The following is a 26,061-nucleotide window of genomic DNA, read 5'->3' on the forward strand; positions in this document are numbered from 1 at the left end:
CGAGCTAAGCCTCAGAGTGGTCCCTGAAGTTACACTCGTGCTTCACAGTAGTCCCTAAAATTATTAATTACCCAAATTGGTACCTGAAGTTAAACGCCGGGACTCAGTGTTGTCCTTCCGGCACATTTCCTCCAGGTGGCGTCATCGGAAAGCTGATGTGGCTAATTTGGTGACACGCGGGCAAGGCTAAAACGACGTAGTTTTGTTGGTGGCGCGTAAATGGCCGAAAACGACGTCGTTTCACTCCAAAAGTTGGTTTTGAAGACTCCCCATCAAACGTTAACGTAACGCATTGTCTTCTCTCCCTCAAAATACAACACAAACCCCTGTTCCCCTTTATTCGTCAATGGCGGTGGTTGGATTGTGGTAACTGTTGCGATTTCTGTGGAGCACGACTGCTATATAGGATCGGATATCATCATCTGCCTCAAACAAAGACTGTATCGAAGGCCCGTCTCTCTGAAAAAGGTAAGGAAAAAAGGAAAAATATAATGTGATATAAGGAATGCTCTGTTTTTTGTTAAGGTTGTTAGTTTAATCTCTTCAGTAGTTAGAAACGATTTTTTGGAGTGTTATCTGCGGGTATGCATGTTTGTGTTTCGCAATATTTGGCTAGGGTTTGATCGCAACTAGTTTTCAGAGTGGTTAGGCTAATGAAGGTGTTGACTGTATGAGGGATGTTTGTCATGGGAAAATGCTATTTCTTATCTATTATGCTCTGCTGCATTTACAGTTAATGTGGTTTCCAACTTGTTAATATGGTTGAAGATGATGAGGTTGATCATGAAATTTTGTTTCTAAATTGCAGATGGAAGATCCTTGGATTACCATCATATTTCACCATGGAGGCTTATTCGTCACAGAGCGTGATGGAACTGTGAATTACAGTGGTGGACAGATTTTTGAGTTGCCGAGAGTTGACGTAGACACTGTGGATGTATTTTTTATCCGAGACTACTATAAGACACTTGGGTATGACAATGTGACTCACTGTTGGTGGCTGGTGCCTAATAGGCCATTGCAAAGAGGGCTTAGAGCTTTGACACATGACAAAGAGCTCATGGAGATGTGTTATGCTGGTCAGACCAACAAGGGAGTTGTCCATGTGTATTATGAACATGGGATCTCTGAACCTGTGTTTGATGAGAAAACAGGACTAGCATCATCCAAAGGCAAGGAGTTGATAGTGCTACCAGACCCTATTCCACATACATACCCCAGCATCAATGTGACAGCCAACACAATTTCCACCACATCACCACCAATTCGAACCTCAGAAGCAATGAACACCACAATTCCTACTCCAACAACAATCCCCCCAACTATGCCTACTGGTAAAGGTATTTCAGGACCAAAGCATAAGAGTCACACTACTGCTCCTTCTGTTAGTTATTCCAAATCACCACCCAAAGAAATGGCAGCACCCACAGCTGCTGCTCCCAGTGTTAAGCCCACCCCACCACCAAAAACAATGGCCAAACCCATAGTTGCCACTACTTCTAAGCCCAACCCACGACCAAAGAGACTGGGCCAGTCCACTGCTGCTCCTACTACGAAGCCCAACCCACCACCAAAGTCAACGGCCCAGCCCACTTCAAAACCTGTAACAAGATCAACATCACAAAAATCAAGGAGGTCTGATATACCAAAGAAAGGCCCTCAGAAAGTAAAGAATGCAGCATTACATGCTAGGAGGCCTTTAACAAGATCAGCCACAACTGGAACTTTTGGAAGAGCATCTGTTAAGGGAAAGGATCCTGAGACTGTGTTTGTTAGCTTGTCTAGTGAGGAAGAATCTTCAGACTCCCATGACAGTTATGACAGTGTAGAGGACGAACCGTATAGGCCTGCTGCTGATGATGTCTCTAGTGAGGAAGAAGAAGTGGTTGGGCAGAGATCAACTGGAAAGAAGAGTGATACTAAAGAAGTTAATGAAAAGAGTTCAGTTATACTTGAGGATGATGGGATTGTGTGTGCAGAGTCAGGGTCTGAAGATGATGAATTCTTCTTTGGCCCGATTCCGAAGGTTGGTGAAACGGGAGCATATTATGATGCTCAAGATGGAGCTTATGATGAATCTGATGGTGGAGAGTCTTGGCACTCTGAGGAAATGAAGACTCCACCGAACTCTGAGGATGAGTTAGACGAGGTTGAGTCAGATGAGGTGTTTCCGGTATTTAGGGAAGGAGGAAGGTTTGGTGAGCTTAAACTAAAGGTTGGGATGAAATTTAATTCTAAGATGGAATTCAAGGAAGCTGTTCGTGAGTACTGTATCCAGGAGGGAAGGCGGATCTGGTGGAAGAAGAATGACAATTTAAGGATGAGGGCTATTTGTAAGGGAGAGGAGTGTGGCTGGGTAGTATATGCTTCCATGGACAGTGAGGGTAACTGCTGGCAGATCAAGACATTTATGGACGATCACACTTGTCCTAGAGAGACTAAGAACAGGCTAGCTAACAGGAAGTGGCTGGGTTCAAACTGGTTAGGAAATTAAGAAAATATCCCAACCTTAGACATTGTGAAGCTGCCCAGTACTTTAAGAGCAAGTGCGACTTGGACCTCAACAAGTCTTCACTGACAAGGGCTCTAGGGGATGCTAGGGCCATAGTTTATGGAGATGCTGCTGCCCAGTATGGTATGGTTAGGGATTACGGGTTGACATTACTGAAAACTAATCCTGGCTCCACTGTGAGTATTGGGGTTACACCTCATCCCAATCCTGATGAAGATCCAACCTTTGATAGGATGTACATTTGCCTTGATGGGTGTAGAAGAGGGTTCAAGGCTGGCTGCAGACCACTTATAGGGTTGGATGGAGCATTTCTAAAAACAAAACATGGTGGTCAAATCCTCTCTGCAATTGGTCAAGACGCAAACAATCACATTTATGTGATTGCTTATGCAATAGTGTCCATCGAAAACACGGAGAATTGGCGATGGTTTCTGGAATTGCTGCACCAAGACTTGGGTGACTACAAGCAACATGGTTGGTGTTTTATTTCAGACATGCAAAAGGTATGCATATCTATTGCTAGTTATCCTAACTAACAGTTGTCATTCTTAGATATACCTGTTGCTTAGTAGTGAATAATAGTAGTATAAATTGAATAATTGTTGTGTAAATTAAATAATTGATGAATTGAATATCTGCTGGTTTATAAATACAAATATGTTTACTTAGATTGAGTAATTGTTGAATGCTGCATAGTTGATGGTTGCATTATAGGGGGTAGTATCTATGTACTCAGCTAAGCTAAGGACATTGTTGTGTGAATTAAATAATTGTTGAATTGAATATCTGCTGGTTTATAAATACAAATCTGTTTACTTAGATTGAGTAATTGTTGAATGCTGCATAGTTGATGGTTGCATTATAGGGGGTAGTCTCTGTGTACTCAGCTAAGCTAAGGACCAAGTTGATGTCACTTACACAACTTTAGGGACCACTATGAGTTCATTAAAATAACATTAGGGACCATTTTGAGGCTCGATTTGAAACTTTGTGACTGGCTTTTGCAGGGTCTAATTCATGCAGTTCAGGATGTGTTCCCAAATGTCCATCACAGATTCTGTGTATGGCATTTATGGAGGAACTTCAACAAACAGTGGAAGGATAATCAGCTTAGAGGTTTGCTTTGGGAGTGTGCAAGGTCTACGACTCAAGAGGGATTTGTGGAAGGGATGAAAAAATTGGAAAAGCTAAATAAGGATGCTTGGAGTTATCTATGCAAATGGCCAAAGAATTCATGCAGCAGGGCATTCTTCAGCATTGCACCAAAAATGGACAATATCTGCAATAATGCATGTGAGGTTTTCAACTCGCGGATCAAGGACCCTAGAGCCAAGCCTATTATCACACTGCTGGAGGAGGTCAGGATGTACATCATGAGATCTATAGCCAGGAACAAGGTGAAGTTGAGGAACAATGACGGGATTCTACCTCCAATACAGAGAAGTAGGTTGGAAAAGATAAGAAAGGAATAAAAAAAATGGGTTCCCATGTGGTCTGGTGATGCAGATTACGAAATATTTGAAGTTCATGAGTGGCCTACAAATATGGCTGTGGACTTAGGCAAGAGATCATGCACCTGTGGTTTTTGGCAACTAAGTGGTATGAATTTTTTATGCATATTTTTTAATTTTTTTATCTTCGATTTGCAGTTCGAATTATGTTTATGTATGGCTGTGATGTTCTATGTAGGGATGCCATGTGTGCATGCATGTGCCGCTTTGGCCAGGGCTGGTAGAAGGCCAGATGAATTCTGTCATAGCTGGTTGACCATGGAAGCATACAACAACACCTATGACTTCCATATAAATCCAATTCCTGGCCAGGCACTGTGGGAAAAATCACCTTATAATAGACCTCAAGCACCAAAGTTCAAGAAGAAGCCAGGGCCAATCAAGAAGAAAAGAAGAAAGGATGCTGATGAGGAGTCAAGTAAAGGCAAGAAGCAGAAGACCTCAATGAAAAGAGTTCATAAAAAAGGACATTGTCGCTATTGTGGTGAATCTGGTCACACAAAGAGGAACTGTCATAAGAGGGCCGTTGATGAAGAATCAGCTGCTGTGGCGGCGGCTGCTGCTGCTGCTAATTCTAATGCTAATGGAGGTGAGGTCAACAATTCTGCTCCAACTGCTGCTGTAAATGGTGGTGATGCCCCAGCTGTGTCACAGGATCAGGTTGAGATTCAGGTTGATCTTAGTCAGCCTATTATGTCAGAAACTGATGACTCGCAACAGGTGGATAATATTATTTACCCATATATATACATGTATTGTGGTCATACATTAATTTTTCTTAGTCACTTTAAATTTTTGGTGTTTCATACATAGGTGCAACAACCTGCTGTTCGGCCATCCAAACTGCCTCCTAAGAGAAAGTTGTCCACACCCAGTGCTACCACCCAACCATCCAGCACCCCATCTGCAAGCATTCCATCTCCTCCATCTGCAAGTACTCCATCTGCAATCACTCCATCTGCAAGCACTCTCCCAACAAGCAGTCAGCCTGCAAGCACTGAAACAGCAACGGATCTACCAGCAATGCGATTTGTGCCTAATCCGGGATTCAAGCCACCCAGAACCAAGAATTAGTGACTTAGTTTTTTGTATTTAGGGACAGTATGGTGTCTTTATTTCTCTGTTTTGCTGAAGTAATGTACTGTGTATGCTTTCTTGCTTACAATTCCAGTGTTGGAGATTGAAAACTTATGACACTTATGTTTTGAAAACTCTGATATAGTTGGTGACTATTGTTCTGGCTTTATAATGCCTTATTTTGGATGTAATCACTACAATATGAAATATGAATTATGACTTTCTTGAAGAGATCTGTGACAGATTTTTGGTTTTATTTTGCACTCTCATATGCAATTAAGATGCTTTCCAAACACTATAAACTCCTATTTTATTGACAACATATGCAAGCACACTAGTCTCAATCACTTTAATTTTTATTTCTTTTAAACAAACTAACAGGTACAACTACAGCAACAACATGCATAATTCATGTGTTTCTTCCCAGATACAATTGGCCAAACTGCCTATCTAACTTTAAGATAAGAATAGCTACTGTAACCAGCAGCATAAATACAAACACCAAAACTCCACCCACTTTTAGAACCCTAACTTCAGACTCTAATCTTCCAAGTTTCCAAGCAAACTTCATCTTCCATTCTTCATTGTCAATTGAAGGGCTTGCTCTACCATCACATGTGATCACATCTTCTTCAAGAATTTTATCAATCCACATAAACAAACCACACCACTTCTTGCCTACAGTCTGCACCAAGGTAAAAGAATCAACCAAATTTATATCCAAAATTACAGCAAACAACAACAACAACAACCACTTACATTGTAGTTTGGACAACCCACGAAGGGTCTCCCTGGATTAGAATCCGTCATTGACCATCGCAGCACTGGTCTCAAACCGCATCTGCACCATTCTGGCAAACGCGAATCCCTATTCCTGTTCATTCTTCTCATGATGCTTCCAAACGATCGTGGGTTGTTCGAACTTCCAGCAGCATTGCTCGCGCTAGCCATTGTCGTCTGGGTATCAAGATGCTGCAGAGAAACCAACGGAAGAGACCAGAAGAGAAGAGAAGGGCACTGGAGGTTGATCTTCAGATTTGGGAATTAGGGATTTTAAACTTCGAATTAGGGACCAAATTGAGTCAATAAAATTCGTTCTTCCACCTCAGCTAGCCGTTAGCCTTGCCCGCGTGTCACCAAATTAGCCACATCAGCTTTCCGATGACGCCACCTGGAGGAAATGTGCCGGAAGGACAACACTGAGTTCCGGCGTTTAACTTCAGGTACCAATTTGGATAATTAATAATTTTAGGGACTACTAGAAAACGCGAGTGTAACTTCAGGGACCACTCTGAGACTTAGCTCTATTAAAATCACATAATAAGCACCTGAAAAGTTTGGGGGAAAACTGCAAAATTGTGTTGTATTCCTATTCCGGTTGCAGTAAGAATCGACAGCAGACTGCAGTAGTAGAGGAACACGGCAATCGCCAATCAATCAATCAATCCACAAACACACTCTTATCGATCTCCAATTCAACGCCCTTTCCAGACTCATCTAACCCAGCTCCTCTAATCTGGTTCAGTCATTTCCTCGTATACCTGGGGCGCATTCTCGTTTTCAATCCTCTCAGAGCCACCCACGCCTCACTGCCATGTTGCGGAGGTACGCCTCTTCAAATCCAACGAACTCACCATTTTTATTCTTGTTTTTGTATTTCTTTCTTACCCGCTCTTTTGATTTCATTGGCCGTGGTTTCAACCTTGAATGCATTGTCTCGTGCGAGTTGCAGGTCGCTTTTGGAAATATCTTCTCGCCAAACGCTCAGAAGGAGCCCTAGATATGTTGCAAATCAGGTGCCTGTGTTCTGTTCAAGCTTTATTTTCGATGCCATTCTTGGAATTCAGTTTCATATATATGTTTTTATAATTTGGGCACTGGAATTGGTTGGTTCTGTCCCATATGCTAGTAGTCTTGTCATTTTGGATTTTAATTTTCAACCATTGGGTCTTACACTTATAATAATTTACCTAGAACAGGCATTGGATCATGGATTGATTATTAACTTAAGAAAAACATTTGGTCAATAAACATGCTAATTCACTTTCATAAGTATGTCATATTCTCATTACTTCTACTTTAACTACATTCAACAGGACCAAATAATTTTTAATATCATCCTTATTTCCTATTTATTTTATTGTCCATGCTTAACACACAGTCAGCCACCACCAAATGTAACTTGAAAAATATTACATGAACCGTCTAATGCTAGACATTGGAGCGATTAGGATTTCTCAAATTTGTAAAATGTGGAATTGGTTACAGGTAGAAATTAGGATAGTTGAAAGCTCATTAAGTATGATGAGGGGTTTGGAAGCGATACTGCGATAGGCTGGGGTCTAAGGCTCAGTCAGGTAGCTTTTAGGGTACTCTTAGGATGTTTTCGTTTGATGGTTTCTGGGGTAATAGAGGATCCTTAACTATATCTGTACTTGAAGCAAAAAGAACATTTAAACCATGTTTATTATATTATTTTCCTAATTTATCTTCAAAAATCTCTTCATTTAATTCAGCAGATACCTTCACATCTATCATCACAAAAGAAATTATCAACTGCATCTAAACCAGATCCTGCCCCTGCTCCTGGCTCTACAGGCAAACCACCAGAGTCTAGTGGTTCTCCATCAAAGTTTCTCATTGGAACTGTTGCTTTAGGTGCTGCTTTTCTAGCAGCTTACCAAACTGGTTATTTAGATAAATATCTTAAAATAGAGCAGCTTGGTGCTCATGAGGAAGCTCAGATCAACGATACCAATGGAGACTCACAAAATGTACAACCTTCAGTGGACCAGTTCATTTCACCTCATAGGGAGACATCTAACAATGAAAATCTTGTGTCAGAGCATGCAGAGCAGAAGGTTGATAATCATTTTCCACAGCTAGAAAATGCGAAAGAAGATAAAGGTGATAAGCCAATTCAAGAGCAAGACAAATCCGATATAGCCGTAGATGTTACTGCTCCTACCAAAGAAAACCTGTGGCCTGAACATCCTCAAGGCAATCTAACATCTGATGATCAAAGTAAAGCATCTGTAGTGCAATCTGAAGGGAGTTTTGGCATAAGAAGCACAGATACTGTTACTGCCCCTAGATTGGAACAGGGAATACAACACACATCCACATCCACACAGACTAGTACAGCTCTGGATGAAAATGGGATGACAAACATTCAACCAAAACAACAAGAAGTGGAGGAGAGAAGAGAGGTACTTATGACTTTTCCGTAGCTTAATATTGAGGTTTAATCACTATAAAAACTACAGCCTTCTTAGTAATAATCACAGTTTCACTATGAGAGTATAATGTGTGCCTATGAAATGATTCAGTTAACAGCTAACATTACCCAAGGATTTTCCTTGTTTCCTTAAATGAATATTGACATCAACATTGCTTTTAAAACATCTTTCCTTTATTACTCTATTATAGAATGCATTGGATAAAGATAGGGAACATCAACCTGGTCTCCTTGAGGAATATCATTTAAGGAATGGAAGAAACCATACTTACGGCCATTTTTCTGTAGAAAAAGAGGTAATTTAAATCTCACATTTAGATTTTCCCCCCTTTTCTGGGTGCTATATTTATTTTTTGATATGGCGCATGGGTTAAAGATAATGTGTTTACATACCAGGCACTTAATGGTGCGACAAAGGGATTGCAAGGTGGATATATTTCTGAGGATGGGAAACTGATTCTTGATTTCATACAAGCCATTCATGCTGCGGAAAAAAGGCAGGCTGACTTAGATTCACATGTTTTTAATGAAGAGAAGAAAGTGTTGAAGGTTTGGGCTATATCATGGATCATTTCTATGACTTACTGTCTAATCTCTGAAATCTTCCCTGTATTTGTGTCTTTTGCTTTTTATTGTTTAGTATGATGATGAACTTTTTTATATTAACTTCTGCATATCATGCTGTTCTTGTTAGGAAAAATATGAAAAGAAGTTGAAAGAGGCAGCTGCCAGGGAACTTATGCTTGCTGAAGAGGCTGCATTGTTGGACAAGGTGAACACGTTTTTCTCTTCTCTAGTCCATGGGTTGGAATGAGTAAGCCTGCCCCAAGTTTCCTAAACAAGAGCTAGTCAACAGTCATGTATAATGGATTAAGTGTTTGTTTCGATGTATGCACTTTTTATTCAACACATTTACTTAGTCTTGTTTGTGAATATGACAATTGGGTAAAGTACTATTTTGGTCCCCAATGTTTGGGTCAAATCCTAATTTAGTCCCTAACGTTTCAAATGTCCTATTTCTATCCCAAAAAGTTTTAAACGGATTCAATGTTGTCCTACCATTAAATTTGACACGAATAATTAACAGTGAGTGATGTGGACATTAATGTTATTGTTTACTCATATCTTCTTCCGTATCAGAAAAGCATTACCAAAACCTTTTTATAACATTTTCTCTTCTCGATTTCCTTCTTGTAAATAAACCCTAAATCCTAATCATCAATGCTTCAAAATCAAAGGAAAAGCTTTTACGTTGATTATCATTGGTGGGTTGATTTACTTTCTTGTCTCTTCAATACACTAATTGTTCATATCAAATTTAATGATGGGACAACATTGAACTCGTTTGGAAATTTTTGGGATTGAAATAGGACGTCTGAAACATTTTGGGACTGAAATAAAACGATTGAAACGTTAGGGACCAAAATTAGGATTTGGCCAAAACATTGGAGACCAAAATAATACTTTACCCTATGACAATTTAAGCAATACCATGCTATCCTGGGTTTGACTCAATAGTATGGCAGGTCTAATAATAGTACTTTTTAAGAAAAAACACAGAAGGAAAGTCACTTCTAGGCTTTCAGCTATTTGGTTTATAAGCTTATTCAAACAAGCTGCACAAATATTTTTTCTTTTATAAAAATATAATGAAAGGTAAAATATTAAAAGTACTTTTCTTGCAAAAAGGCATTAAAAGGTGGATCCATATTCTCATAGTAATGATTGGAATCAAATTCGACTCTTCATTTTGTCAGGTTTGTTTTGTTATTTTGATATGGTACGTTAAATAACACCACAATATACATCTGACTGTTCTAATTGGCTGTTAACATAATAAGTTTATGAAATTCGATCAAATCAATTCCAAATTGAGGGATTTCAATGCCTCAAGGTCCCCTCAATTTGGAGTTGATTTGATCTAATTGCATAAACTTATTGCGTTAGCCAAGTGTGTGTTGTGGTTAGTGTGGTGTCACATTAGCAAATTTTGACGCTATTAGCAAGGGAAGTGGCAGAAGGACTAATGTGACTAACTTAAAATCTTTGAAAGATAAATTTGATTAAAAAAATATTTCGGGGATCAATTTGGAGAACGAGTGATCTTTCAGGACAAATTTGACCATTTACTCGTTTCTTTTTAGTGCTTTAAAATGTGCATTTTGAGCAGTAAGATAAGTTAGAATATCTGTAACATCTCAGAGCACAACAAATGACTCTTTAATGTATAAGCTATATAGTCAAATGGTACAAAAGTTAAAATTCCAACTTTTGACTTCCAAAAAAGTTAAGAAAAGTTCATGAGTGGTGATATCTAGATTGGCCCCAAGTCATTATCTTTCCTCTGTTCTTTTCTTTTCTCGTTTTAAATTAATAACAATGACTATTATTTATTTATTTATTTATTTGCAGGAGCTAAAAAGAGAAAGAGCAAAAGCGGTCCTTGCTATGAAGTCACTTCAAGAAAAGATGGAGGAAAAACTGAAGACAGAACTTGAACAGAAGGTACACATTTAGACTTTTGTTGGTAATATAACTGTATAAGTACTGTCTCCCCCCCCCCCCCCCCCCTTCCCCTTTTCCTTTTCTCTCTTTCTACTATCTTTTTACTCTTATTATTATTCTTATAAACTAGATGATATTTGTTAAAAACTTAAAATCTAAACTCAAGTTTGTCTTTGGAAATTGCAGGAAGTTGAAACAGAAATCAAGCTGAATAAAGCTCAGGAATTGTCTAAGGCAGAGTTAAATGCAGCCATAGCAAAAGAGAAGGCAGCCCAAATTGAAAGAATGGCTGAAGCAAATATTAATGTGAGCCTTCTTTTTAAGTTAAGGAAACTAGATTTAAATAAGTTAAACTTTTTAAGAATTTACTTCAATTAATTTATGAAGCGGATATGAACTCGTGTGGAGGCTCATGGAAAAATAATAGCCATATAGCTTCTTATAAGTTCGATTAAAATTTTCTGGAGTAAGTTCTGTCATCAAATTCCAGAAATTAGTGTAACATGTAAAGTGACATCAAGTTGCGGCTAAAGCCGTTTTATGCCTATTTAAAACAGTTCATAATCTATTTTTCACCATTCTTTGCAAATCAATGCTGCCTGGTCATTTACATGGTAGGTTCTTTCACTAAACATATATGAAATCTGACTAGATTAGAAATTTCTTGCACTCCAATTCTCTAGATCAATGCCTTATGTATGGCATTTTATGCTCGATCTGAAGAAGCTCGTCAAAGTCATGCTGCTCAGCATTTTGCATTGGTAAGTTTTCCCAGTTTTCTCATTCTGATTCTATCTACTATATTTAGTATAAAGGAATTTAATGGCTAAATATTTGTTTATGTTCTATTTATTTATTTTGCATTCTGTTCATCAGCTTTTCGCCATTTCTTTGATTGTGCATGAATCCTGCAGGGAGCTCTTGCACTGGAAGATGCACTTTCCAAAGGATTGCCAATTCAGACAGAAATAGCATCGTTGCAGTCTTCTCTTGAAGACACGGATAAAGATTCAATTTTGAATTTAGTGCTATCATCCCTTCCAGAAGAGACTCGAAACAATGGCACAGAAACACCACTGCAGTTAAAGCAGAAGGCAAGTTGTGTTTCCTCTTGTTGGCTTTTCTTTGATCACTTGTATTATATGAAATTTGTTATTTTTTTCTTTCGTTGATTATTCTTCTTCTTTAATATTTTATAGTAGTTATTATTTTGGACCTTGCATATCTTTTACTTGAGATGATCTGCTGAAAGTTTAATACTCTATATGCTTATGTCATATGTGGATTTGACATTCAGCATTTATACAAAACACTACTAGGATTGAGTACAAAGAAAGTTCTTGAATTATTGAACAGTGTAATTATATGAACTGCATTTGTCTGTTACCATGTGAATTCTGAAAGAAAACACATAATTTTGGATGCCTTAGATATTGTGCCTATTCTGTTGCAGTTTGATTCCTTAAAAGGGACATTACGACACTTCAGCTTCTTCCCACCAGGAGGTGGTGGTATATTGGCCCATTCTTTGGCACATATGGCATCTTGGTTGAAGGTATGTAGATAACTGACATATTTAAAGCTGTGCTTCATGTGAAAATGGTTGTGGGTCAGTTGACTATTTGGACAAAATTTTTGTTTTGCCTTCTGATAATTCACTAGTTTTATTTCTTTTTGGCACTGGTTTATATTCAGGTTAAGGAAGCTGACCAATCTGGCGAAGGGATTGAATCTGTGATTAATAAAGTTGAGAATTACTTGGCTGAAGGAAAACTTGTTGAAGCAGCCGAATTACTAGAAGAGAGTGTAAGAGGCACCCAAGCTGCAGAAGTTGTTGAAGGTTGGGTGAGGCAAGCAAGAAACAGGGCTATTTCTGAGCAAGCTGTTGTTTTCCTTCAATCCTATGCTAATTCTATTAGCTTTACATAGTTCTCAATTTTTGAATATTTACATATGCCATGTTGATTTAGTACCCAAGTCTGCAGAGTGAGTTTATACATAGTTCGAGGATGCCACCGGGAGGTTCCTGAATTGTTGACCCAAAGGGATAACATTCTTGTTTATGTTCCATAGCTGCTGAAATTTGTAGCCCCAATTTCAGTCTGTATAATTTCCGTTTCCTTACCCCAAAATGACAGAAATCTTGCATTGGTCACATGGAAATTTTAATAATATACCTCAGGCTACCAGGACAAGGTTGGATGCCAAATATGTGTATCTTGATTTGAATTTCATGCATTCTTCTCAATGATTTCTAGAGTGATAATACCTAGTTGGCTAGTCAGCTATTCCTTCAGTTACATATTGAATCCAATGCACGAGTTAACGAGTGGTGTATATAATAGCTGAATTCCACTTATGTCACAACTCACAAGGTATCAATATCATTGTTGTCAAGCTATCCGAATGAAATGAAAGTATAATTTTTATACAGCGTTTTGTATTTTTCCTTGAAAGCAGAGTTTAAGAAAACATATTTGTTATCATTACATAACCAGATTTGATCGTGCCAGTCTAAACCTGTGTCCCAAAATCGTTCCTTTATTTTACATTACCAGTATTCAATGCTAAGTTTGTTTACTGTTACTAAGAAATTTCTAATTTTTTTTCAATGGTATCTCTTAATCCAATAAACTAAGTAGTTACTCTATGCACAAGAGATTGAAATTCTCAACACTAGTTCACTCCACTAATTTAAGTTGTTTATTTATTATTTCAGCTAACGAGATTTTCATTTTTGTATTTCATAGCCTTATTTATTTGGGCTAAATAATAATAATAGAGGAATGAAAAGTACTGTTTTCGGCTGATAGTGTGCAATACTAGATTCAGCTTAATTATTCAAACTATTATTTTTTCGAACTTTTATATATGCCCTCTGATTAATTGTGTAAGTCCAAAAGATGGCCAAAAACTCGCATGTATTAAAAAACGATTGCATTTTATTCAAACAAAGCATGTGATTATCTTATTTATAAGAATCAGTGTAAGCAAGTTAATTTCATCGTCACATGACCTGCACGGCCCAAAAAAGTTTTATTGTGCAAATGATAGAACGTGAACACGATTATTGTATTATTAGCCCCTCAAACGACAAGAGTAACGACTAACGTGTCTACAATCTCAATCATGATTGGTAGCATATCAACTTCTCTATGGAATAGTTTATTTGAGTAGAAAACCGTAGGTAGTGAATTAAAGAAAGAAAGTGAATGAAATATAGGATTAGTGAAAGGAGAAGATGTTCCTTGTGTAACGGTAAATCCTACTATTGAGGTTAACTTATTATGAATTAAAGCTGTATTAGGAAGCTGATATGGATGCTGATGTAGGGATAGCAACATGCAATTTACTTGTAGATATCCAATCAGACCCAATTCAATTAGGTAGAGTTGTCAATTTGATCCATAACAAATAGAGTAGGATGTGAGTATGATTCTCATACAGGTCAAATATGGTGCGGATTAAATTTTAATTTTTGATAATATGCACATTTTATCTGCAGGTATCCAGTTTATTCTAATCCAGTCAGGTAAGATTGTCAATTCGATTTGCAGTGGTAGAATACGGGTGCATAGAATACGGGTGCAGGTATAATTTTTGTACGGATCAGATAAGGTACGAGTTTTGCAGTGGTAGAATACGGGTGCAGGTATAATTTTTGTATGGGTCAGATAAGGTGCGAGTTGAGTCTCAATTATACCTGACCAACCCAAAACCTATATATCTATATATTATATATTTATATAAAATATATTTCAAGTAAATTTTAAACTAAAAATCTCTCGCTAAATATAAAAAATTTTTAATCATTAAAAAATTATTAAATAATAATTTAATATATATTTTTTTACATAAAAATTAATTTTATTTTAAATTATTATTAAATTATATAATAATATTATATCTTTTTAATAATCTACAAATAAAATCAAATACCCAGAAATTAAAAATAGATAAAATTAACGTTAAAATATTTTTAATCTATAAATAAAATAAAATTTAATTTATATAAAAATTTTAACAACAAATAAAATTAAGATTAAATCCACCTTATACTGATGCGGTGTAGAGTCCCGATCATAAAAGGGGCACAGCTACAAATAACATGACTCGTTACTTGCCCCTTGATTTGATTGCATATTATATTGATATCCAATTCCAACCTCATTTTTTGCCAGTTGCTATTCTAGCTGGTCCAAATAATAATTAATAAATTAATAATACCTTTTCAACCTCACATTTGTCTAACTCTCGCAACTAATAATGAGAACATTTTTTATGCTATCAATTGTAGTTGTGTAGGTACTATAATATAATTAGTGTTTGAAGTAAGTCAAGTGAATTTATAAATCAGTCTAAATTTAATTCGTTAATAATTTAATAAACTAAATTTATAAGTTAATGAATTAAATTTGAGTTTAAAATTAGATTATTTAAACTTAAAATTAAGTTCATAAATTAAATAAAACAAATTTAAATTTAAATAAATTTAATTTATTAATTTATGAGGTGACTCAATTATATATATATAATAATATAGATTAAATATATATAAAATATGCGTATTAATAATTTAATATATATATATATAATAGTAATATAATTATATATATATTATTATTTTTAATTATTTAAAATTTTATTATTATTTTTATATATAATTTTAATGTAAAATATAAATAAAAAATTTATAATCGATAGATTAATAATATATAAATTTGATTTTTTTAATATTTTTTAATATATATAAATTATAATTTATTGATATAGAATTATAGATTATATTTTTATTATTTGAGCCAACTTGTAAGATTGAGTCATTTTGTGAGCTTTTGTGGAATCGAGCTTGAACTTATAAAATATGCTCAATTATTAATGAGTCGAACCGTAAGCCAAACTTAATTTTCGTGAGTCGAACTTAAGCTTAGTCTAATTCAAATAATCGACTCAGCTCCACTCATTTCTAGCCTTAAATATAACTACTACTATACTAATACTAATGTAGTACTGTTTTGTTGTGATCAACAGTCGCACTCTGTTATTGTCAATTTAACGGAACGGCTATTAATACACTAACATGTTTATTTTACATTTTTGGGGAAATGGCCCTTCATTTTACTGAACAATTTCCATGTTTATTTAGGAAACCCATGTGATGCATTATTAGAGTTTGGTTCCAGTTAATTATTTGTCTTTTTTTGTAAACCGTTGTTGTTGTTATTAATCGTTAGTTTAAGATTTTATGGGAATTGTTTAAAATCATGTATAACATTGTTAAATAAATAAACCATCAACGTTATATAAGAGGGAAGCGACTCGTTATTAACTTTCAAACTTGAAAGAAATTCCCTGACAAACATTATGACGCTACAATTATACTCTTTTAATTCATTTTTTGTGTAACTATTATTTTGATGTGCAAGTTGTGTTGTGTTAATGGATATTTAGTTGGCAGTTTTACGGTTAATGAATGTAGCTGTCAAGTGGTAAGAGTCTTGCTGTTGGTACTTGTCGGTGGATGCGGATGATGTCCAATCACGGCAGCACCAAAAACAACCGCTACTCTCTTTCTTTTACTCACGGTTCCATGAAAAAAGAAAATCAAAGCAAAACGTAAGACCCAAACAAAACAACACCATTTTTATTTTTTAAAAAGCTTGAGTAATAATATTTGTTATTCTTGTTGCTAGCAAAGTGTGTTGTTGCATCTTCTCTTTATTTATTTTTTGCTTTTGATGTTCCCTTCTATTCTACGAAACCCCATACATTAGAATTTGATAGTTGCATCAACATCATCCCCATTATACCCCCCTCATCTCTTTCAGTTTCCCAATTCCCAATACCATTCCTCAGTTTCTTCTCTCACTCACTTTCATGCACTCATCTTCCCACCATTCGTGCATTTCCTTGTAAGCTCTTTGATCTCTCATCCACTAACATTCTATAAAGCATTTTACTTTTCATCTGGGGTTGTTGATCTCCCATCATTTTCTGCATGACTTGTCCAATTTGGGTCTAAATTTGTCAGATTTATGAGCTTCCTTCAGTGTTGCATAATTGCATTATTGCTTTGCTTATGTAGTGTTATAATTCACGGTTGTATCTGTGATCTATATTCTGCCCATGACTTTGTTGAAGCTTTAATTTGATGGTAGGTTCTCTTTTCAGCTGCTGGGGGATTTGAATGAGGTTCTGAGTGTGTCTCCAGTGCAGATCTGGGGCTGATCTGATTGGCAGTGATACTGAATTGAAGTCAAGCTGGCGACCACAGTGACTTGGAGGGTTCCTGCCAGCAATGGCAGTTCCCATGGTTCAAATGATATGGTACTTCCAATAATTTTCATGTTTTCTCCATGTTTGTGCCTTCAGCTATCAGATTCATATCATGAATTCATCATACTCCTACACAATAATAGTAGTTATTATAGCTAGAAGGGTCTACTGGTCAAGTATTTATCATAGATAGTTCTGTTTAACGGTGCAAATAACCTTTATATTGTTGTGTGGTTCTTTGCCAACATGTCATAATGCTGTATGATTTTACTTCCTATCAGATTTCCATCTGTTGTGCTTCAATAAGATCCCATCCTAAGTGATTAAAGATCAAGAAGAAATTATTTCATTTGTTTATATATTCCGAAATTTTACATTTTCTTGTTAATATAATCGAGCTTATTACTGAATTTTACACTGTGCCTTGGCATTATGAATAGGGAGAAGAAACAAAAGCCTAGGATTCTATATTGTTCCTGATATTAGTGTTTATTTAGTCGTGTCAATACAGCTAGCAAGTCAATTTGATCAATCAAAGCACTGAGAGACATGCAGATATAAATTTGATATTCTCTGCTGTCACTTTAAATTGCAGGAACGAAATGGTGACGGAAGGGTTCAAGATTCAGAGCCCCCAACTCCACATTCTGTTCTAAAGATGGGATTGAGGTTGGTTACAATGTCAAATATGTCTCTTGCGTTAGTTTTGCTTTCACATTCCAAGTGTACTTACTTTTTATCCTTTAGGATGCTGACAACTTTCTAGTATATATATCTGAATTAACATCTTCTGAATTGATTCTTTATGGACTAAGGAACTTCAAATTTGTCTGAGAACCTTGGTGTTGCACATTCTTAACTGGTTGCACTTGCAGGGATCGAACCAGCAGCATGGAGGATCCAGATGGAACATTAGCCAGCGTTGCCCAGTGCATTGAACAACTGCGCCAGAGCTCATCTTCTGCGCACGAGAAAGAGTATTCCTTAAGGCAGTTATTGGAGCTTATAGAGATGCGAGAAAATGCTTTTAGTGCTGTTGGATCTCACTCTCAAGCAGTTCCAGTACTTGTTTCCCTTCTTCGGTCGGGTTCATTGAATGTAAAGATACAGGCAGCAACTGTCCTGGGCTCCCTTTGTAAAGAAAATGAGCTGAGGGTGAAAGTCTTGCTTGGAGGATGCATTCCTCCGTTGCTTGGTCTTCTAAAATCTAGTTCCACAGAAGGGCAAATTGCTGCTGCCAAGACTATTTATGCTGTCTCTCAAGATGGTGTGAAAGATCATGTTGGTTCGAAAATATTTTCAACTGAAGGTGTTGTACCAGTGCTCTGGCAGCAGCTGCAGAAGGGCTTGAAATCAGCAAATGTAGTCGAAAGTTTATTGACTGGAGCATTGAAAAATCTCGCCAGCAATACCGAGGGATTCTGGGGTGCAACCATGCAAGCTGGAGGAGTGGACATATTAGTCAAGTTACTGGCAACAGGACAGCCTGGCACCTTAGCTAATGTGTGCTTTTTGCTTGCTTCTGTTATGATGGAGGATGCATCTGCATGCTCAAAGGTGTTATCAGCAGACGTGACAAAACAACTCCTCAAACTATTAGGCCCTGGTAATGATGACTCTGTCAGGGCTGAAGCAGCTGGTGCTCTTAAGTCTCTATCTTCCCAGTGCAAAGAAGCAAGAAGAGAGATAGCAAATGCTAATGGTATTCCTGCATTAATCAATGCAACAATAGCTCCTTCCAAAGAGTTCATGCAAGGTGAGTGCGCTCAAGCATTACAGGAGAATGCAATGTGTGCTCTAGCAAACATATCTGGTGGTTTGTCTTTTGTCATATCTAGTCTTGGTCAAAGCCTTGACTCATGCACCACACCTAGCCAGGTTGCTGACACATTAGGAGCATTAGCTTCAGCTCTCATGATATATGATAACAAGGCAGAATCTACTAGAGCATCAGATCCTTCAGTGGTTGAACAAACATTACTCAAACAGTTTAAACCTCGCTTGCCATTCCTTGTTCAGGAACGGACCATTGAAGCTCTTGCTAGTTTGTATGGAAATCCCATACTCTCGCTTAAACTTGCGAATTCTGGTGCAAAACATTTGCTTGTTGGTTTGATAACAATGGCTTCCAATGAAGTGCAAGATGAGCTCACAAAAGCTCTCTTGACCTTGTGCAATGGTGAAGCCAGTCTATGGCGTGCAATTCAAGGCCGTGAAGGAATTCAACTATTGATATCTCTTCTTGGGCTTTCATCAGAACAGCAGCAAGAATGTGCAGTTGCCTTGCTTTGCCTTCTAACTAATGAAAATGATGAAAGTAAATGGGCCATTACTGCTGCTGGCGGTATACCTCCACTTGTTCAAATTCTAGAGACAGGATCTGCAAAAGCAAAGGAAGACTCAGCAACCATCCTTAAGAACTTGTGCAACCACAGTGAAGACATACGAGCATGTGTCGAAAGTGCTGATGCTGTTCCTGCTTTGTTGTGGCTATTGAAGAATGGAAGCCCAAATGGGAAGGATATTGCAGCAAAGACATTAAATCATTTAATTCATAAATCTGATACTACGACTATCAGTCAGCTTACAGCATTATTGACTAGTGATCAGCCTGAATCTAAGATCTATATTCTGGATGCTTTGAGAAGTATGCTTTCTGTTGCGCCTCTTAGTGACATTCTACGTGAAGGTAGTGCTCCTAGTGATGCATTTGATACCATGATAGCATTACTGAGCTCTACCAAGGAAGAAACTCAGGCAAAGTCAGCATCAGCTCTGGCAGGAATTTTTGAATCAAGGAAAGACATTCGTGAAAGTAGCATTGCTGTTAAAGCTCTTAGTTCAGCCCTGAAATTGATTAATGTTGAATCTGAAAGTATCCTGATGGAGTCCTCACACTGCCTGGCTTCAATATTTCTATCCATCAAAGAAAACAGGGATGTAGCTGCTATTGCTAGAGCTGCATTATCCCGCTTAGTTGCACTCGCTAACTCTTCAGTTTTGGAAGTTGCAGAGATGGCAACATGTGCTGTGGCAAACATTATTTTGGATAGTGAAATTGCAGAAAAAGCTGTTACAGAAGAAGTTATCTTGCCTGCCACCAAAGTATTACGTGAAGGTACAATCTCTGGAAAAGCCCATGCAGCTGCAGCAATTGCTCGCCTCTTACATTCCCGGAAAGTTGATTCTGACGTAACCGATTGCGTAAATCGTGCTGGCACTGTTCTTGCATTAGTTTCTTTCTTAGATTCTGCTATTAGTGGATCTGTTGCCACATCAGAGGCTCTAGAAGCTCTTGCCATTCTGTCCAGGTCAGAAGAGTCCAGCACACAGAACAAATCGGCTTGTGCAGTTTTGGCTGAATTCCCAAAGAGCATAAGTCCAATAGTCTTATCTATTGTTGATTCAGCACCAATGTTGCAGGATAAAGCTATTGAGATATTGTCTCGATTATGCAAGGATCTACCTATTGTTTTAGGTGACAATGTTGTTACTGCATCTGGATGTATATCTTCAATAGCTAGGAGAATAAGTAGTTCCACAAATGTGAAGGTCAAAATTGGGGGAGCTGCACTTCTAATTTCTGCAGCAAAAGCAAATCATCAGAGACTTATGGAGGATCTCAATTCATCAAACTTGTGTGCTAATCTTATTCAATCTCTAGTTGATATTCTTATTTCTGCAGAGCCTTCTCTGGGTAATCAAGGTGATGACAAGAAGGAGCTAATCAGCATATGCAGGAGTACACAAGAAGAGGCCAATGGTGGTGAATCAAACACTGGCACGGCCATTATATCTGGTGCTGACTTAGCTATATGGTTATTATCTATTCTTGCTTGTCATGATGAAAAAAGTAGAAGTATCATAATGGAGGCTGGAGCAATTGATGTTCTAACTGACAGGATCTCAAATTGTTTCTCACAATATTCCCAGGTATTTAAGTGCTTTATTCTACACTAGTTTCAGCCAATCAGATTCTGATCATAATAAGATTGTAATTTACAAATTATGCTTTAAACCCTGCACCTCCCCTCCCTTGAAGCTTCTTTTCTGCGCTCCAAAATTAACATCAATCCTCAAAATATCAAGTCCTATAGAACTTGCATTAAGTTTCAAAATCTCCACAGTACATCCCTTTAATATAGACATTACATATGCTCACTGTCACTTGAATTGCACATAGTTTACAAATATGCATCTGATAATCATATTTATATTTTTGAAACATGCTATTTCAAGAGACAGTGATCTCAGTGTATATTAAGAAAGTTCCTAGTTATAATATAGCACTGTAACTGTTTGCATGAACTTTTGTCGTAATCGAAACAAAGTAAGATCTTGAAATTTTGCCGAATAATTAAATTGAACTGAAAGTGTGACCTATAGCCCTGTCATTATTATTTTTTACTTTTAATTAAATTATTAATTGATTGTTTCTGTATAATAACCTCTATCTGCTTCATTATGGTGAAACTGCAGATTGACTACAAAGAAGATAGCAGCATGTGGATTTGTGCTTTGTTGTTAGCAATATTATTTCAAGATAGAGATATCATACGCACACATGCAACCATAAAATCTGTACCAGCACTTGCCAGTTTATTGAAGTCAGAAGAATTGGCAAACAAATATTTTGCTGCACAAGCAATAGCTAGCCTTGTCTGTAACGGTAGCAGGGGAACGCTTCTGTCTGTAGCAAATTCTGGTGCAGCTGGTGGACTTATCTCCTTGCTTGGCAGTGCTGATACTGATATTCATGATCTTCTGGAATTGTCAGAAGAATTTTTGTTGGTGCGTTATCCTGATCAAGTTGCTCTTGAGAGGTTGTTTAGAGTTGATGATATAAGAGTTGGTGCCACTTCTCGGAAGGCAATGCCTGCCCTTGTTGATCTGCTCAAACCAATTCCAGATCGCCCAGGAGCCCCATTTTTAGCACTCGGGCTTTTGATTCATCTTGGTAGAGATTGCCCATCCAATAAGCTTATAATGGTAGAGGCTGGAGCCTTAGAAGCACTTACGAAGTATCTTTCACTAAGTCCACAAGATGCAACTGAAGAAGCTGCTACAGATCTACTAGGAATTCTGTTTAGCACTGCTGATATACGAAAACATGAGTCAGCATTCGGTGCTGTTGCTCAACTCGTTGCTGTCCTACGGCTAGGAGGAAGAGCTGCCAGGTTAAGTGCTGCAAAAGCCTTGGAAAGTTTATTCACTGCTGATCACATTAGAAATGCAGAGATGGCTCGACAAGCTGTTCAACCTTTGGTGGAGATTCTTAGTACTGGTACAGAGAGAGAGCAGCATGCTGCAATTGCTGCATTGGTTCGGTTACTGAATGAAAACCCATCAAAAGCACTTGCTGTTGCAGATGTTGAGATGAATGCAGTGGATGTTCTTTGCAGGATCCTTTCATCGGATTGTTCGGTGGAACTCAAGGGGGATGCTGCTGAATTATGTTGTGCACTTTTTGGAAACACAAGGATTCGATCCACAATGGCTTCTGCCCGCTGTGTCGAACCACTAGTCTCTCTCCTTGTAACTGAGTTTAGTCCTGCTCAGCTTTCAGTTGTTCGGGCATTGGATAGGCTTGTAGATGATGAGCAACTGGCTGAACTAGTTGCTGCACATGGTGCAGTTGTTCCTCTTGTCGGCCTACTGTATGGTCGGAACTATTTACTACATGAGGCCATTTCCAGAGCTCTAGTCAAGTTAGGAAAAGACAGGCCTGCTTGTAAAATGGAAATGGTGAAAGCTGGAGTGGTTGAAAGCATACTTAGCATCGTACACGAAGCACCTGATTATCTATGTGCAGCGTTTGCAGAATTGTTGCGTATATTGACCAATAATGCTACCATAGCTAAAGGACAATCTGCTGCCAAAGTGGTTGAACCCTTGTTTATGTTGCTGACAAGACAAGAATTTATGCCCGAAGGTCTGCATAGCACATTGCAGGTATTGGTTAATATCTTGGAACATCCACAGTGTCGTGCAGACCATACATTGAGTTCTCGCCAAGTTATTGAACCACTTATCCCCTTGCTCGATTCTCCAATACCAGCAGTGCAACAGCTGGCTGCTGAGCTTCTTTCGCATCTACTTGTAGAAGAACACCTTCAGAAGGATCCAGTGACACAGCAAGTAATTGGTCCCCTTATACGAGTTCTTAGTTCTGGTATACACATATTGCAGCAGAGAGCTGTAAAGGCTCTAGTTAGTATTGCTCTAACATGGCCAAATGAAATTGCCAAAGAGGGTGGCGTTGTTGAAATTTCCAAAGTAATATTGCAGGCCGATCCTTCCATTCCGCATGCCTTATGGGAGTCTTCTGCCTCAGTTTTGTCGTGTATTCTGCAATTTAGTTCTGAATTCTACTTGGAAGTGCCTATTGCTGTGTTGGTAAGGTTGCTGCGGTCTGGCTCAGAGAGCACAGTTATTGGTGCATTAAATGCTCTGCTGGTGTTGGAAAGTGATGATGGAACTAGTGCAGTAGCTATGGCTGAAAGTGGTGCCATAGAGGCACTCTTGGAGCTCCTAAGGTCTCATCAGTGTGAGGAAACTGCTGCTAGACTCTTAGAAGTATTGCTGAACAATGTAAAGATCCGAGAAACAAAAGTCACTAAATCAGCCATTGTACCATTATCCCAGTACCTTTTGGATCCACAAACTCAAGCACAACAGGCAAGGTTATTGGCAACTTTAGCTCTTGGGGATCTGTTTCAGAATGAAGGTCTTGCTCGAACAGCTGATGCAGTTTCTGCATGTCGTGCTTTAGTGAATGTTCTCGAAGAACAACCGACAGAAGAAATGAAAGTTGTGGCCATCTGTGCTTTGCAAAATCTTGTGATGTATAGTCGATCGAATAGGAGAGCTGTTGCAGAGGCTGGTGGTGTTCAGGTTGTATTGGATCTGATAAGTTCAAGTGAGCCAGATACATCCATTCAGGCTGCAATGTTCATTAAACTTCTCTTCTCAAATAATACAATTCAAGAGTATGCTTCCAGTGAAACAGTCAGAGCAATAACTGGTAATAATGACTTTCCTTTTCAAGAAATGTTCACTATTTAGCCAATTGAGCACCTTACAACCACCTTTTTTCTTTTCTTTTCAAGGAATGTAGTTTTGAAATCTGCAAATAGAATATCCTGGTTTTACTCATGAAGTTGATAATTCTTTGAACATTTTTTAGGCTTTTACCATCCAAACAAGGACACCTTTCCCTTCTGCCTTTGTTTCTCTCTTGATTTCATGTGGTAACATGTTGAGTTTAATGTTCTTGCAGCTGCTATTGAAAAAGATTTATGGGCCTCTGGTACCGTGAATGAGGAGTACTTGAAAGCCTTAAATTCTCTCTTCAGCAACTTCCCACGACTGAGAGCAACTGAACCAGCAACACTTAGCATCCCCCATCTGGTTACATCCTTAAAGACAGGCTCAGAGGCTTGTCAGGAGGCTGCTTTGGATGCACTTTTTTTACTACGACAAGCTTGGTCGGCATGCCCTGCCGAAGTCTCAAGAGCTCAGTCAATTGCAGCTGCCGATGCTATTCCATTCCTGCAGTACTTGATCCAGTCCGGCCCACCTCGGTTTCAGGAGAAGGCAGAATTTCTGTTGCAGTGTTTGCCGGGGACATTGGTGGTGATCATCAAGCGTGGTAACAATATGAAGCAGTCCGTCGGAAACCCAAGTGTCTACTGTAAACTTACATTGGGAAACACCCCACCCAGGCAAACAAAGGTAATAATTTTTATGTTATTTACTATCTTCAGGGCTGTCTCTCTATGTCAAATGTACACAAATTTAACAAGCTATGGCATTCTATCTAGAGCTACTTAAAAGTTCCAGATTGATTTGAAATGATGTATATGAAATTTGTGAATGATCTTCCAGATGGAACTTCATGTGGTTTCTGTATAAGCTTGTCATGATAAAATTACTAACATCCAATGATGATGTCTTGAGCAGGTGGTGTCAACTGGCCCTAATCCAGAATGGGATGAGAGCTTTTCATGGTCCTTTGAGAGTCCTCCAAAAGGCCAGAAGCTTCACATTTCATGCAAAAACAAGAGCAAAGTGGGAAAGGTAAATGAGTGCAAAAACATTATACTAATTTAAATGCAGTGTAATGAGTAATGATAATATATTCAACTAAGTCTTAACTATACTATCTTGATCTGGATTTGGTGACAGAGTAAATTTGGAAAAGTAACAATACAAATTGATCGTGTGGTAATGCTTGGAGCAGTAGCTGGAGAGTATGCTCTATTGCCTCAAAGTAAAAGTGGGCCCCCAAGGAATCTAGAAATAGAATTTCAGTGGTCTAACAAGCCCATTGTTAATGCTGCTGAAGCTGCTGCTGCAGCTGCTGAGTAAATTGGAAGATTAGGAACATTACATACTTGCTGGGGAAGAAATTTTTGTATTTTTTCATGTGTATATAGCACTTTGTATTTTATTATTTTTGGGCTATAGTTCACTTTTGTCAGAATATTCTTTTGTAAGCTGATCCTTCGTTTTTCAGGATAAACAACAGTGGGACCAAGATCAAGGCCTACTTCGGCTTTTCTTGTCTGATTCTTTGTGTGTTGTTATTTGTAAGCTTAAAAGAAAAAATACCGAGTCTGTTTTGTGATTCTTGGTGCCTTACCTTACAAGTACAACGTCTTATTTCATATTTATTATAAATCTATCTTGCCATCTATCTATCTATAAATATACTAATTTACACTAGCAATCCAACGTGTTATTTGATTTCTTGGAGTTGAAGGAGGCATCATAAGAGGCAAACACATGATTGACATACGCCATTATGCATAGTCAAGGACAAATGTTAATCGCAACAGTAATAGCCCAATTATGAGTTTATTATGTCTCTGTCATAACCAATATTTCATTGCATTATACGCTCACCTAATCTTGCTGAATATTGCGTGCCAGCTCAAGTT

The 26,061-nt window shown here is 37.8% G+C and overlaps 2 protein-coding genes across 6 annotated transcripts; both read left to right on the forward strand.

The window, feature by feature from the left end:
- Positions 1-6,133: 6,133 nt before the first annotated feature.
- On the forward strand, positions 6,134-13,052 carry LOC112733278 (MICOS complex subunit MIC60, mitochondrial). 2 transcript variants are annotated; one of them, XM_025782188.3, is made up of 12 exons: positions 6,134-6,705; positions 6,833-6,896; positions 7,620-8,309; positions 8,530-8,634; positions 8,735-8,887; positions 9,033-9,110; positions 10,751-10,843; positions 11,030-11,149; positions 11,527-11,604; positions 11,758-11,937; positions 12,297-12,398; positions 12,539-13,052. In XM_025782188.3, exons 1-12 carry the CDS (start codon positions 6,695-6,697, stop codon positions 12,770-12,772), a joined length of 1,908 nt encoding a protein of 635 aa, XP_025637973.1. In that variant the 5' UTR covers positions 6,134-6,694; the 3' UTR covers positions 12,773-13,052. The 2 variants fall into 2 exon arrangements, with proteins under 2 accessions (XP_025637973.1, XP_025637971.1); XM_025782186.3 differs by having other exon boundaries at positions 6,351-6,705; positions 7,617-8,309.
- Positions 13,053-16,177: 3,125 nt separating this feature from the next.
- Positions 16,178-25,748, forward strand: LOC112733279 (protein CELLULOSE SYNTHASE INTERACTIVE 1). Of its 4 annotated transcripts, none has more exons than XM_072212472.1 (8): positions 16,178-16,459; positions 17,002-17,170; positions 17,715-17,788; positions 17,995-21,052; positions 21,599-24,143; positions 24,399-24,853; positions 25,082-25,198; positions 25,307-25,748. In XM_072212472.1, the coding sequence occupies exons 2-8, from the start codon at positions 17,168-17,170 to the stop codon at positions 25,487-25,489; spliced, it is 6,435 nt and encodes a 2,144-aa protein (XP_072068573.1). In that variant the 5' UTR covers positions 16,178-16,459; positions 17,002-17,167; the 3' UTR covers positions 25,490-25,748. The 4 variants fall into 4 exon arrangements, with proteins under 4 accessions (XP_072068573.1, XP_025637976.1, XP_025637974.1 ...); XM_025782191.3 differs by having other exon boundaries at positions 16,198-16,459; positions 17,015-17,170; XM_025782189.3 differs by having other exon boundaries at positions 16,319-16,755; positions 17,015-17,170.
- The last annotated feature ends 313 nt before the right edge of the window (positions 25,749-26,061 follow it).

The sequence above is a fragment of the Arachis hypogaea genome, chromosome 13 (genome assembly GCF_003086295.3).
Source record: "Arachis hypogaea cultivar Tifrunner chromosome 13, arahy.Tifrunner.gnm2.J5K5, whole genome shotgun sequence".
Lineage (NCBI taxonomy): Eukaryota > Viridiplantae > Streptophyta > Magnoliopsida > Fabales > Fabaceae > Arachis > Arachis hypogaea.